Source organism: Primulina tabacum, chromosome 11 (genome assembly GCF_025594145.1).
Source record: "Primulina tabacum isolate GXHZ01 chromosome 11, ASM2559414v2, whole genome shotgun sequence".
NCBI classification, from domain to species: domain Eukaryota; kingdom Viridiplantae; phylum Streptophyta; class Magnoliopsida; order Lamiales; family Gesneriaceae; genus Primulina; species Primulina tabacum.
Genome location: NC_134560.1, coordinates 35,269,071 through 35,283,603, shown reverse-complemented (window position 1 = coordinate 35,283,603; position 14,533 = coordinate 35,269,071). Strand labels below are relative to the sequence as shown.

Sequence of the window (14,533 nt, the reverse complement as noted above, 5' to 3'; positions counted from 1 at the left end):
AAATAAATATTAGTTTGCGTTGAATTCTTGACACTAATTGTTAGGATTGAGAAAATATCTACTTATTAGTTTTTTTTTTTTTATAAATTAGAGTTATATATGCCAATAAATAAATTGTATATTTAACATTATTGCAATAGTTTGGCTCTGGTTTAGTTAGTTGAACACCCCTCACTGGACAATTGAAGGATGACAAAATGCTCTTCAATGCATGAGTGCATTGAAGAGCATTACGTCATTACAATCTATTCCCTATATAGAATCCCTTGATAAGTTGGAAATTTTTTAAAGAAATTGCACAAAAATCCCTCATCAAACCAATGAAATTCAAACGAGTTGCCCATGACTCGAACAGATGAGAACGGGAGTAGCTTTTATTTGCAAGCACCGCACAACAAAATTGTGAGCATCAAAAGAGTTCATTGCTCGTCAATCTCCGAGTGTTTAGGCCAAATGATTGGGAATCACAACAAAATATGGTTCTACATATTCTAACCATTTATTGGGCATCCAAGTTGATAGGCTGGCGTAGGAATCGCTCCATCTGAAGTGCCCTAGTCTTTATGGACATGTCAAAAACTTTTTGCTGGAATTCAACCACGAGTCCACCAAGAATGCTGGGGTCAATCTGCAGATCGACCAGTAAAATTGTGGATACATCCATCGCTGATGGCGACTAGAATCACCAACAGATGAATGTGGGTGTGGGTGTGGGTGTGGGTGTGGGTGTAGGTGTGTTTTTAAAAAAAAAAAAAAATAGAAATGACTGAAAGCGCACACCTTCTGCTCAAGCTTAACTTTCTTCCCTTGCCCAAGTATATCATGCAATGTCTCCTTCAATTCTTTCTCTTCCTCTGGAGGTAGAGCCTTGTCATTCAAGAACAGGAATCATGAGTAAAAAAAGATGAAGAATAAAAGAGCGACAAAAAATTTGAAGAATATTAGTCGAAACGATAACTTTCTTTGTCACACAGACACTCAGGATTGATAGTTGCAAAGCTAACATTTGTTTAACATTACTAAATATCTGGACTGTGTTGATGTCGAAGACAATACAGACACGCTGCATGTACAGAATGGATTGTCATAAAATTATCGAGAACTAATTATAATATCAACTTATAAAAAAACAAAATATAATTAATGACATTTTTTAAATGAAAATTACATATAATATCTCCCGATTCTTGATGCTTAGTATATGATAATAATAGATAATTTGCTTGTGGTGATTTTTGGCAGGACATTTTTGGGAATAAAAAATGTTTTTCTAATCCCATATATTTTATATAGAAGTAAATAGCATATATTTATACATTACACAAGTATGAATATTTTTTCTAACCCCTGCACGCTTAGATTATGAAGATATGTCTCGCGGTATGATGGTTATAGTTGCTGCACAAGCACAAATCCAGTACCAAGATAGTGAGGCGTATGATTTGCAAAAGCAGAAAAGATTAGTCTATCTAAAACCATATTCCAAATGATGAACTTACAATAACAGAGGTTACAGTAGCTTTAACTTCTCCTCTATGTGCCATGGTCAGCTCTGAGAATCTCTGAGCTATCCGTTCTATATGTCCCAACCTCCCTGATTCAGCAACGACAGCTGGTACAACCAAATGCCATAAGACATGTTATATACTTTATATATGCACTAAATGACACAAGCAGACAATGTAATAAGAAAGACAATGGGATGGATGGTAGACATGAACATAAAATAAGAGCGTCAAGCTCCAAGGTGGCATTGACTTGTCAAGATTTTGTTCATGTCAAAAGAGTAGGAATTCGATGAATGACAAAGGAGATAGTTGCATATTGAGTCTTAGTTTATTCTGAAGTACTAGAGTATAAGTTTTTTAAAGATGTTGTGCATGTGCTTATTTCTATTACTGGTCCTAGTAATTAAGTGAAATGTTTACTCGTGAAAAAATAACGAAAAAAGGATAAACAACTTGCATGCTAAGAATTTCTTAAATTCAAATATCATAGCCTCTGCGATTTTCAGCTTACAATGAAATTTTAAGTACAATTTTGCCCAAATAATGCAAATCCAACAAGGGACAAAACAACTGCAGATAAGCAAATCCAACATGGCACAAGACTGCAGATAATCAACCCCAATAAAAAATTGTTGCTTCATAACTAATACTTGATGAAAGAAACCTAATTGGTACAAAAAAGTGTAACAATTGTATATTGTTCCAGCAAGTTTTGAATGCCTCAAATATCTGAGTAAGAGAACCACATGGAAATTTAGTACTATATGGTTTAATTTTTTTGAAAAGACTTCCTAATTCATGATGTAGTACTAATTACAAGACCCACCTCAAGCATTTGGTTTCCACTTAGACAAATGAAACCATAAAGGAGAATATATCTTTCACAGCAAAGCAACAAGGATGGAGACAAAAAACTGGTTAAGAGAGCATAAACATTGAAGCTCTGTACCGTCAAAATTAAGAGGAAAAATAATTTTAAAAATATATCAAGAGAGTAGCGAGTCAGATGAGATGTGATGAAAAAAGAACTAGCACAGAGGAATGAGTCTCATATCTCAAAGCTAATAAACAAAGTAATTAGATACTCTTACTGTGGTGAATTCAAATAGTCCTCAACATTAGCATGACCTACCAAAGTGATATAACCCCCATATCTAGATGTATGTGGTAAGATTTACAGTATTTCACAACAAAGTCATAGTCATTTGATTGTTTACTTTAGCGCTTATATTATATATAAGAGTACCAATAAACCACTTCCAGATCAAGGCAAGGCAAAAGAAGTATCCCATAATGATTAGAATTTTCAAACACACACTAACAACAACAAATCATTCTGAAACACAATATAATATTCATTTGCAAAACCACATACCCAAAAAGTTTTTTGTTATGTCATCAAACTTAGCCTGAGCACCAATATCATTTACGGCCTTCATTCTGATATCCGCAGTCACAGATAGATCTTTCATGAATTGAGAAAATTTGGGGCTTTTCTTTGAAGCCTCGATAAGAACAAGAAGCTCAGATTCAACCTTGTCCAGTACATTAGCTTTAACAGCAGCAAGGTACAACGCCGAAGCATAGTTTCCTGAGACACCATACATTGCAAAGGGTACCTAACCACAATACAACAAGGGGATGGGGTATCAGGTAAGCAAGAAACGCCTCAGCAGCATTTTTTATGAACTTTTCTAAAACTCTTGCATCAGAAAAAATGGTGTTGAAATGGGCAAGGGAAAATCAATAACTCAACTCCCTAGCAAATCATGAGTTACATATACGCTCATAAATCTCACATTTATGAATAAAGACAAATCAAAATAATAATAAGTTTTTAAAGACTAAACTTCTGATGTTAGACAATCAAGTAACCCAAATGGTATGGCATGGAACTGAATATCAGAAGGAGTTCAGAAACAAACTTTAGTCCTCAGTAAAGTTTGAGTTAAATATTAGTTCTGTGGAAGAACTACATGATTAAAAAATGTGTAACACAATTCATAAAAACAAGCACCAAAGTAAGATAAATACAGAGCCTACTGATGATCTATGTACTGTAGATAAAATAGAGAAGGATATTTGTATCATAAGTATATTTATAATGACAACATGACTTAAAAGATGCAGTTGTACAAACATTAGCCTCATAGTCTGTTTCAAAACATAAATAAAACAAGATGCAGAAACACAAAGGCCTGATGAACAGATATCTTTTGCAGCATTCACGAGGATAAAAGAACATCTGAATGTTAACAATGAATATAACACATACTGGTGGCAAACGACAATGATTCAAGACATAAAAATCTAGAAGAATAAAAAATTTATTCAGGGTAACCTTCAGCTTAGATAACTCAAATTGTCTAAGCTCGTGAAAATTGTCATTATTTCCTGTGAAAAGAAGCGTACCTTCTCATTACAAAGACATGAATGTGTACAAATACGCATCAATATAGTCAAATGACATACAACCGCAAAAAATGGTCATTACCTTGACTTTTTGCTCCTTCACAGGAGAGGTAGTTGCATAGTTCCTCGAAAACTGCAATAAATAACAACCAACAACTGAATAGAAGCCCACTTATCTAGGGATTCTCCATAAGAGTATTTCCAAACAACAAAACGATCACAATTTAAATATCACGTAATACTGAACGCCAATACTTATTCTACTTTCCCTTGCTTTCCTTACAGAAATGATGACTCCCCAGTTATAAATGACGCTACTTTATGAATATAGGCGGAATAAAACATAACATTTAGAAGAACAATATACTCGCTTATTGGAAACGTAAATGAAACGCCAGAAAACCAAAAAAAAAAAAAAAACTAACAAAACTGAAATTACGTTGAGCAAATTCAGTTTGTAGCAAGGGATAAAACACGACAGATTCGTAAAAATTTGACGTGAAACACTAAATCTAAATGTCTGCATAATTCTTCCGAGCAGATCAAGATCGGGAAATAAGAAAAAAAAAGAAATCGAACCATTTTCATGTAATAAGAACAATTCTCGGCAATACCTCAGCATTAGCGAAGGAAGGGTAGACGAACACTTTCTGAGCGTCGTTGGTTAGGGTTCTCCGAAGTATTGGAAGCGCCGATCGCAATCGCCCCGCCATTGTCAGCTTTGATTTCCTATTTCTTGTTTTGGTAGCTGCACTGTTAACTCACAGCGGCGAAGGGGAATCGGAAAATGGATGTGTTGGGTAAACTGTGACGTGGGGAGGCATGATTTCGGGGAAATTGAAACCTAATTTATTATGTGACACGTGTCATATCATTTAGTGCTAAATGTGACATTTTAAATATATATATTCAAAACATAAACAGGAATGTTATATATATATAAATTTAATTATATTTAGTTTTGTTTTAACGATAAAAGATGTATTTAATTTTTAATATAACTATAATTATGTTAAATAATAGATAAAATAATATATGAATTAGAACTAAATGCATAAATTTTTAGACACAAACTCCTGTTAGACCGTCCAACATGTTATTTTTGTGATACATAACTCGTATCCAATTCGACTAATTTTTTTCATTCTATAAATGGATCGGGTCGAGTAGTTGCGACCAATGGCAGTGAGGGTCGAACACGAGAATTTGAGGAGCATTTTTTGAAACAACAGCATAACATCCAGTTAAGAGTTTTTAGTAACTGGGTAGGTCTTCGGGTCAAAGAATGAAGGACGTTGCTTGGTCGCCGCTGCAACTAAGGCATCGTCGCCCGTGACACCTGCATCTTGCCGTCGTAGCCTACAGTGGAAGGACCAAAGCTAATATTGTTTCAGTAAGGGCTAGCACGGTTGTGGAACAAACTCCACAGGACCTCCAGGCCTGGCATCGAGCAATGGAGAATTGAACAGTCGTTTTGGTTTGGGAAATAAATGAAGCAAATTATTCGCGAGCGATAAAAACAATTTTTAGCTAGTTTGTTAATTTTATCAAGACGAGCTAGAAATTAAGAATATTTAGCTCGTGAGCTCGCATATATGTTTGTTAATAAGCTCGCGAGCTCATGCTCGACTCGTTCAGATAGCTCGCCATCTCAAGATTTAGCTCTTCTTGGTTAGTTGTCTCGCAAACATATTCGTTTATATGTCTCGTAATCTCAAGCTCGAATTCGACTTTTTTATCTGGTTCGAGCTTGATTCTTCTACATATCCGTGAATATGCTTGTCTATGCTTGAGCTCTGGTCTAGATATTTAGGGAAAATATAATTTTCGATTATATTATTTTGTTTTGTTTACAAGTACGTAATACATACAACGGTTGTTTCAAACACGAAAACTACACAGAACAATTTATGTGGTGCAACTTTGATTTTGAGAATTTTTTGAGATCGTGGTAGGAGAGGTAAGCCTCCATTAATCTTTTTATATGATGATTTCTCTTTCCATGCACGCCGTTGAATTATTATTATTATTTTTTATCCATCTTGGATTTCTATGTAAATCTATGTATTTTCTTACTTCCTAATTTGTTGCATAATTTCATCTTTCTTATATATAAATATAATTACAACAATCTTTTCCATCATAAAAATAATTATGGAAGACAATTTCCATCGTTTTTGACATTTTAACAATGCATTTTTTGTATGTGAATCTAAGTTTTCGTTTGAGTGAGATTATTGTCATGCCACAACGCAAGTTCATGTAAGCACGATTCCACAATAGACTTATATATTAGTTAGGATAATAATCATTTTCTTTTTATAAAATCGGTTAACTGAAGTTGCTATATATAAGAGTTCATTTTAATCCATCATAAATCGTTCTAACTTCACTTTTCTCGCACGTGGGAGGGAAGTACGAATACAGAAATTAGAGTCGGAAGACTTGAACTTAATTTAATAAATTATATATTATTACAAAAATATAATAATAAATATACTGATTATAATATTTGAGTCAACAGAGTCATAACTAGCTGTAATTTTTAGGATCTCCAAAATATTTTTTTTTTTTTTTTAGTGTTCCTATTTACTTTTTTGGCATTCAAAATTAAATTTATTTTAAAAAAATCAAAATTACTCATTAAAAATCAGAAAATTTTAAATTTTAATTTCGATTTTTTTAACACAAAGACTAATATAAAATTTGTTTACTGTACATGCACGTAACGCGTGCACACAAGATTAGTATATATTTAAAAAAATCATTATATTATATTATTTAAACAAAAAAACACTTTTTTTACACATTAATTTTTTATCACGATTTTTTGCACATTAATTTTTTTTATCACGATGAAATATTAATTTCTTTGAAAAATGGAAAGGAAAAAGAAATCAATTTACCTTACTAACAAGCAACACCAGAACAGCAGCGGCGTGCGGAGTTGAGGGTAGCGGTCGACGGGATTTTGAGTTTCTCTTCCTCTACTTTTCTCCCATGCTCGTTCTCTCCTCCAGGTTTAGAGAATTAAAGAGGTAGAAAAAAACTTACACAGGTAATAAAAAAAATTAGATGGACTATAGCTCAAGACAGCCCTCGTCTCTAATTTGAGATCGAAATTAGTAATATCGGTCGTCGTCTCTATTTTGCTGTAGATAGAGACCGAATAAAAATCGATTTGTCGGTCTCGAATCCGTGTTTTTCTTGCGGCGACAATTGTATTACAAGGGATGTAGCCTTGATAAATTTCCATGAAAAAGAGGCAGTTTTATTTCATATAAACTGAAACGTTCAAGTACATTACAAGATCCAAAAGTACATAAAGATAATGGAATAATTCTCCAAGAAAATACCTTTAACTAACAAGAGTACATTTATTATGCTACTCCGTATGGGAAGCTTTCTTGTTGCTGAATATTTATATCAGTTGTCTTTATGATCTTGTGATGGTAATAATTGCTTATGGATGAGGTAGATTAGTAGTCTTTTGTATGTTTTTAGGGGCTGAATACAACTTCATGGTCGAGGTGGTGGAGAAGGGGGTGATGGTGGCGGCGTTGAAGTTAGAGAGGGCGATGTTGGTGGTGGTGGTGGTGGTGGGGTAGCTGGAGTCAGTGGTGGTCGGGGTTTAGGTAGGGATGGTGGGATTAATGGTGATGGTATTGATAGAGATGGTGGTGGTGGTGAAGATCGGGTGGGACGTGGGGGTGGTGGCGATGTTGATGGTGGTAGAGGGGTTGGTCTTGGAAATCGTGGTGGTGGTGATCGTAATAGTGGTGGTCGCGGTGAAGATGGTGATCGAGGTGGCCGAGATAGGCAAGGTATTGGAGGGCGGCGACCACGAGGAGGCGTTATGCATCGCCTTGGTGGGAAGGTTGCATCGACTGCAGTCGTGGAGGCATTCGCATTGAGAGCCAATGAGGCAAACAATGTTGCAAGAATCAAGGTCTTCATTTCTTTAGAACTCATTTTATCTACTTGAGCAAAAGGGAGGATTGTAGTTTATATTTATAAGGAGAGCTCTGTGCCCTTCTCTTTGTTTTTTTTTTAAAAAATATATATATAATTTTGATATGCGGCACACCTATCGTGTACATTTATTTGAGCACTGATAAAATGTCATAGACCTATTGGATGTAGGGACGACAACTTTCCCCACGGGTTTTGAACCCCACGGGGAAAACCCTAAACGGAGATGGGGATCCCCAATTTTTTCGAGTTCGAGACGGGTATGAGATTACTATCCACATCCCCGAACGCTCCCCAAAAATAATATCAATAATAAAATAACAGTATTATTAGTATTAATAATATAATAATATTATTATTTCTAAAATACTAATAATAATAATAATATTATTATTATTATTAATATTGATATTAATATTAATATTATCACTAATAATAATAGATAATAATAAATTTTGATTTAAGAAGTTTTTGAATCCATTATCGTCTTGTCTTATTAATATTTTTGAAACAGGGATGAAGGTGGGGATGTAAAGTTGACCCCCGAAGTTTCGGGTTTGGAAATTCTTCGAACCCGAAAAAGCGGGGATCAGGGCGGGTACGAGGGTGAGAATGAAATTCAGGGACATGGATGAGGATGACAAACCCGCCCCCGCCCTAGCTCCATCCCTCCCCATTACCATTCTTAATTGAATGTGATGAAACATAGTATCAAATTTTATTTAGTTTCATCGAATTGTGTTCCATGTGAAAAGCAAGAATGCCAAACATCACAAAATCAAAAAAAAAAAAAAAAAGGTCCAAATTTTAGCACGTATTTGAGGCACACACATTGATATCCTCAACTGCACGTATATTCTATAAAAATGTCAAGTTCTATTTCACCAAATTATAAGGTAAAATCCATCGCAAAAATGGCTTGTTACCATACCAAAATGCAAAATTCATTCAGTCTCCGAGTCTGAACCCACTCTGGAAATCAGTTCCATTTTTTAATTTCCATATTTTGAATTATTGGGTTATTAACGTGCATGGAATAAGTTTTTGGATAATATCATTTCTTGATTATTGAGAGAAAAAATTATTAAAATCAATATTTCTCAAATAAATTATTTAAATCAAATATTTTTATTTGGATATTTATACATTTTTTAAAGATTTATATCAAAATCGTTGTTCTGAGTTTTCAGAGCATAGCTAATATGGCGGCCGGGCGAACGGTTTGTTTTGATCTTATTTCTTGCCTATATAATAGTTAATTGATCTGAATTATGATATCAGAGAGCCACAAGTGAAATGTTAAAGAACAAAATGGTAGAAATATATTCCGATTTCTATATTTCTGTACTAATTTTCGATTCCTTTTGCGTTGCAAATACATTTTACTTATATTGTTTCAAATTCGGAACAACTAGAAAAATTATTAGGGATACTGTGAGATGGTATTAAAATATTTTTTTCGAGAAAAAGAAGGATAAGTTGGAGATACATTTTCAAACTCAGACATAAATTTATCATTACTTCTTACACTCAAAAAACTTTGTTTCAACTCCTTAAAATAATAAAAATGACAAAAAAAAAAAACTCTTATATGTGTTTATTTTTACTAGGTCAAAAATGATATTTAAGGATAGGTAAAATTATTTCAAACATTCGAAATTATTATTAATGATTAATTAACTGATTGAGGAGTAGAATTTTCTCAAATAATTAGATCCGAACTGTGGTTAATGTTAATTATTTGCAATGTTTATTTCAAAACTTTCGAATATTTGAAACAAGAAGATATAACAAATGTTAGATATCATAAAACAAGTGGAACTATCGGAGTCCTAAGATAAACTAATGATTCAAAATAATATATTCCTGGAATTAGTATTGGATTCTTCTAAACACTCCGGAGATCTTAGAAATTCAAAATACAATACAAAATTATGGCAATATGTTGTATCATGTAGAAACAAAATGTGAAGAAAATCTTTGGAAAACAAAAAGTAACTCTTGGAATATTAAAGTATATTCAAACAAGAATTCAAACCCTACAACAACAATCAAGTTCTTGTAAAGGATTTCGGAAGGAAGGTTACCACCATCCTTTTGTACTGAACTCTTATTACACCAAAGAAGAAAGACCAAAGTAATGTCAAAACCTTTAATTGACGAAGAAAAAATGATCAATCTAATTAAAACAGAATCAGAAAAAAATTAATCTGATGACAACTTTAGAAAAGATTGGTTTCGATGATCTTTAAGACCTAACATGATTTTTTGCAAATATCAAGGTCATAGATCTAAATATTAACACAACTAGGGTGAAGCACCCGCAATAACTTGGTCATCTTCTCATGAACCACGAAGAGAAAGTGTGTGATATCATAATACAAATTTGAGAGGACCCCAAACAGATTTTCATACTGATTGAGAATCACACCCTACAAGAATAAGGTCAAAGCGAAGTCAAATTTCCTTGCACCAAACACCCTAAGAGAAATCTGTTTGTAACTTATAGATCTTTATGGGGTTATGCTTAACCTTGATGTACTGAGCAATCCGGATACTTTGGCACAAAGAGCCTATTTTCTCAAAGGAAAATTGGCAGAATGACGTCATATGACTAATTACAAATGACTAAAAGGTATTAACAAACATACTCATTTATACTGTAAAGAAAATGGTCTTTCAATAATTATTGGAAGTAAGCCACAAAGACAAAAAAGAAAGAGCTTTCAATCTCATCATTATGCCAGAAGTGTAAGAAATGAAAGAAGTTTTTGGAAATCAAGAACAATATGGTCCAGACAAAAGGCCAGATATCACAAATCTGGCAAAGAATTGGATTATCAAGAACAAGTAGGATGTCATCCCAAGCATCGAGCACATCTCGAAGAAAAGCCACCAACGAATGGTTAAAGGGACTACCACTCACAAGATGTTTTCGGCCACAACTGACAAAATAATTCACAAGATTTGAAGTCCGGATTTCAAATCCAGCATGACTTCTATAAATATTAAGGTAGAAGGAAGATGAAGACATCATTCAACCTCTTCATTTTATTTCAAATAAATTGTAATATTTTATCTTTCTAGTTTATGTGTATTATATTCTTCAGCTACTATAAATATCTAAAAAAGTTCATTATCCTCTACATGAGGTTACTATCTAATAATAGTTTGTATGTTTGAATAAAAAGACCGATCCTTATTACCTCTCTCATGTATTATTTTCAAATTAAATTAATTTATTATACACTCTGAGGTAGGAAACGAAATATAGTTGTGTTAGGTGTTGTTGAAAGAACCTATATAAGGAACAACTGTTGCGACTGCATGGTTAGGATGTGAGAAACAGTCTGTAAAACCTAGTAGATAGAACCCGAAGACATTCCGGTCGAAGAGGTAAACTGTTCAATTTATTATACGGAAGCAAAATTAGTCATTTATATTAAAAAAATTGATCATCTAAATATGATATATATGCGAGAAATTTGCGTAATTGCATATCTCTAGAGTATATGTTTGTAAGAATATGCTCAATTGGTAAAACAATGATATATACCATAATTATGAACATTGAAGATATTTTTATAAATTTAAAAAAAAAATTGGGGAGAGCTTGATAATTTGAGCAACAATTCCAAATATTTTGCACCAAAATCCATGTACTATCTAGAGCACTTGTATTTCCATCTCAAGATACAAACCTGAAGTGTGCAGTGACATACATCGATCATCCAAATCCCAAAATACACAAGATCATATATTCAGATTATATCTCCACTGACTCATACAAGGTGTGGATAATGAAAAAAAAGAAATCATCCAACCACGGTTTTAAAAGATTCATGAATATGCCTTAAAGTTTCTTGATCCCTATTCCACTCAGGCGTGGGAGCCTTCACAAAATGTGCGTAAATCTTGTTGTTTGCACAAGTCACCGAAATCAAGCTGTGTGCGCCGACTCCATCAATCTCATACACATAATATACCTGCCCTTTATCATCCTTCCTCTCTTCCGAGCTCACGTTGTCTGCAGTGGCAATAAGGTCCTGTAAATCTACGTCCGATAGAGCAAGATTGTTCAAGACCAAATCTTTTGGTGCCAATTTCCGGAACCCATCAAGAAAAGTTAAGTAAACTTTCTCAGTCTTCTTCTTTGGGTTAAAGAATTCACTGTCTGTTCCGTTGGTCCCCTTTTGAATCTTGGTCACCAGCTTTTCCTTCCACCCATCTGGGACGTCGTAGATGTACTCTGCGGAGGCTTTCTTGTCGGAGTTTCCGCCGAATCCTCCGTAGTTGGCGGCGCTGGCGGCGGTGCCGTAGTAGAGGTGGTAGGTTGTGAGAGAGTCTGCTAGTGATGGTGGGGTACTGGTGGTTAGCATTGTTGCGGCCAGAGCTGTGGCGGCTAGGGTGGTGGTTAAGTTGGGTAGGAATGTTTTTTTGGGCGGTATGGGGAGGTGGGTTTTTGGCTGCGGCGGGAGTGGTGATTTTGGGGTGGCGGCGGCGGTGGAGGTGGAGGAGAGGAGGGCGGAGGGGGAGAAGATTGTGGCCATTTTGGAGCTTGAGCGGTGGAATCTTGGATTCAGTGGATATGGTTTGCTTTGTATTTTTTAAATTCCTTATCCACCAATATTTAGGATTGGATATGAGGCAGGGACCGTGTACACTAGGTAATAATATTCACCAATCACAGTCGTTGATTTCACCACGTCATTTGCAATATAGGCCATCCATAACACCAGCGGTCATTTTCATTTTAATCTTAACACTCATTATCTGAGATCTTATCATTTATTTATCTGTTTTTGTAAATTTTAATATATTTTTCAATTTCATTTATAATATTTAAATTATTATTATTTTTAAATTTTTGTATTACTTAAAAGTATTTCATATTATTTTATGATTTTAATTTATCGAAAAATTAAAATTTATTATAAATTTGAAATAAAGAAACATAACATAAGAACAAAATCATAATTTCATATAATTAGAAACAATATATAAATTATATGTTTCAAAATATGTAAAATATTATTATAGAAACAGAGAGAAGATTTGAGATTACAATAATGTGTTTGGATTAATTAAATAATTTTGTGAAAGTTGATGAATATTTATATGTTGTTTTTTAAATAATCATTTACGTTTTTTTATAATTTCAGATTTTTTTATTTTTAATTATTTTGATTATTAATACAGTTGTTAGAAATTTAAAACAAATAAAAAAACTAAAAAATAAATTGCCCCACGCCTTTCAAGGTGGAGTGGATCTTATGTGAGACCGTTTCACGGATCTTAATCTGTGAGACAGATCAACCCGACGGATATTCACAATAAAAAATAATACTCTTAGCATAATTTAGATGTGACAAAGTATGCTCGGTAGTTGTCTTTTTTGTTTACTTATGTACCACATGTGGCTGGGAGAGAGGATGCAAAACTCGGCAAATTTACGGAAGGATTGGGTTCTCGATTGTATTCCTTGGTGTTGATTAATAATCATACTGACTACACCGACGCAGTGGACAACAAAATAAGGCAAGAGGACGGAATACGAAGGGATGTACCACAATATACTCTGCATACACCCACTGGAGGTGCAGAGTTTCCTATGAAAACACACACTTACATACCTCAACAGTCTTTCAAGCAACCAAAACAGGAGTTTCCAGCTCAGGGGAAAGCGATTTAAGTAGAAGTCCTATAGAAATTCTGCAGCTCTCATGGTTCGTCCGAGAGTCATGTTATAAGTGTGGGGGCAGACATTCATCTGGTCATGTACATGAGTTCAGGGTACTTGTCCTAGATGTGGTCAGCAGGGACATTATGTCAGAGTTTATCCTAATGCGAGAGACAGCAGTTCCAGTCACCTCAGTTTAGTCTGTTTCCCCGGGCTTCAATTGCCAGACCAGTTACTCCTCATTACACACCACAACCAAGTTTCCCGCACAGGATCCCAGCAGGCCAAAGTTCATGTAGTGACTCAACACCATGCTCACGAGGCACTTGAAGGGGTTATTGCAGGTTTGCACGCATATTAATAAAAACAAGAGCATCTCGTTCATTTATATATATTGTTGTTTAGTACGAGATAGATATTACCTTGTTGATTGACACAATGTATGTGTCAACTCTTGTTGAAGTGTTTTTTGGGTCTCGTGAAATAGATTTGAATTGCGTGATCTGCTTCGATAAAAAGTATCATGATAATCAATTTCATTAAGTTGTATATGTCTGAATTTGACAACATTTATCGGAATGGATATTTTGACAAATTATCGAGCTATCGTTGACTGTTTCCATGAATTTGTGAGATTCCGACCACGTTTTGACAATAAATATAATTTTTATGACAATGTTTCACAATCTTGCATTCCGTTAATATAAAAAATGCAGATGCTTCGATTGTCATTAACAAATAATGAAGATATTTGATTTATGCGATTGATGCCACTCAAGAAAAGGGATCATTTGTTTCTGACATGCCAGTGGTTGAGGAATTTCTAGATGTCTTTCTTTTAAAAAGTTGTTCATGAACTGATCACCATTAGTTTCAATATATTCATAATTTGTTATAAATTAATTTTGATTGTCAAAACAGGGTAATTCAAATCATCGATCGAACTTCCTCTCAACAGCAC

General features: G+C 34.2%; 2 protein-coding genes across 2 annotated transcripts; both read right to left on the bottom strand.

The window, feature by feature from the left end:
• Positions 1 to 255: 255 nt before the first annotated feature.
• LOC142518640 (ATP synthase subunit O, mitochondrial-like) lies at positions 256 to 4,757 on the bottom strand. Its single transcript, XM_075621431.1, has 6 exons — positions 4,535 to 4,757; positions 4,003 to 4,053; positions 2,884 to 3,127; positions 1,500 to 1,612; positions 781 to 867; positions 256 to 628 (listed from the first exon to the last, which is right to left on the bottom strand). The coding sequence occupies exons 1-6, from the start codon at positions 4,631 to 4,633 to the stop codon at positions 500 to 502; spliced, it is 723 nt and encodes a 240-aa protein (XP_075477546.1). The 5' UTR covers positions 4,634 to 4,757; the 3' UTR covers positions 256 to 499.
• A 6,774-nt stretch (positions 4,758 to 11,531) lies between these two features.
• On the bottom strand, positions 11,532 to 12,496 carry LOC142519132 (thylakoid lumenal 19 kDa protein, chloroplastic). Its single transcript, XM_075622063.1, has one exon. It carries the CDS (start codon positions 12,440 to 12,442, stop codon positions 11,708 to 11,710), a length of 735 nt encoding a protein of 244 aa, XP_075478178.1. The 5' UTR covers positions 12,443 to 12,496; the 3' UTR covers positions 11,532 to 11,707.
• Between the last annotated feature and the right edge of the window lie 2,037 nt (positions 12,497 to 14,533).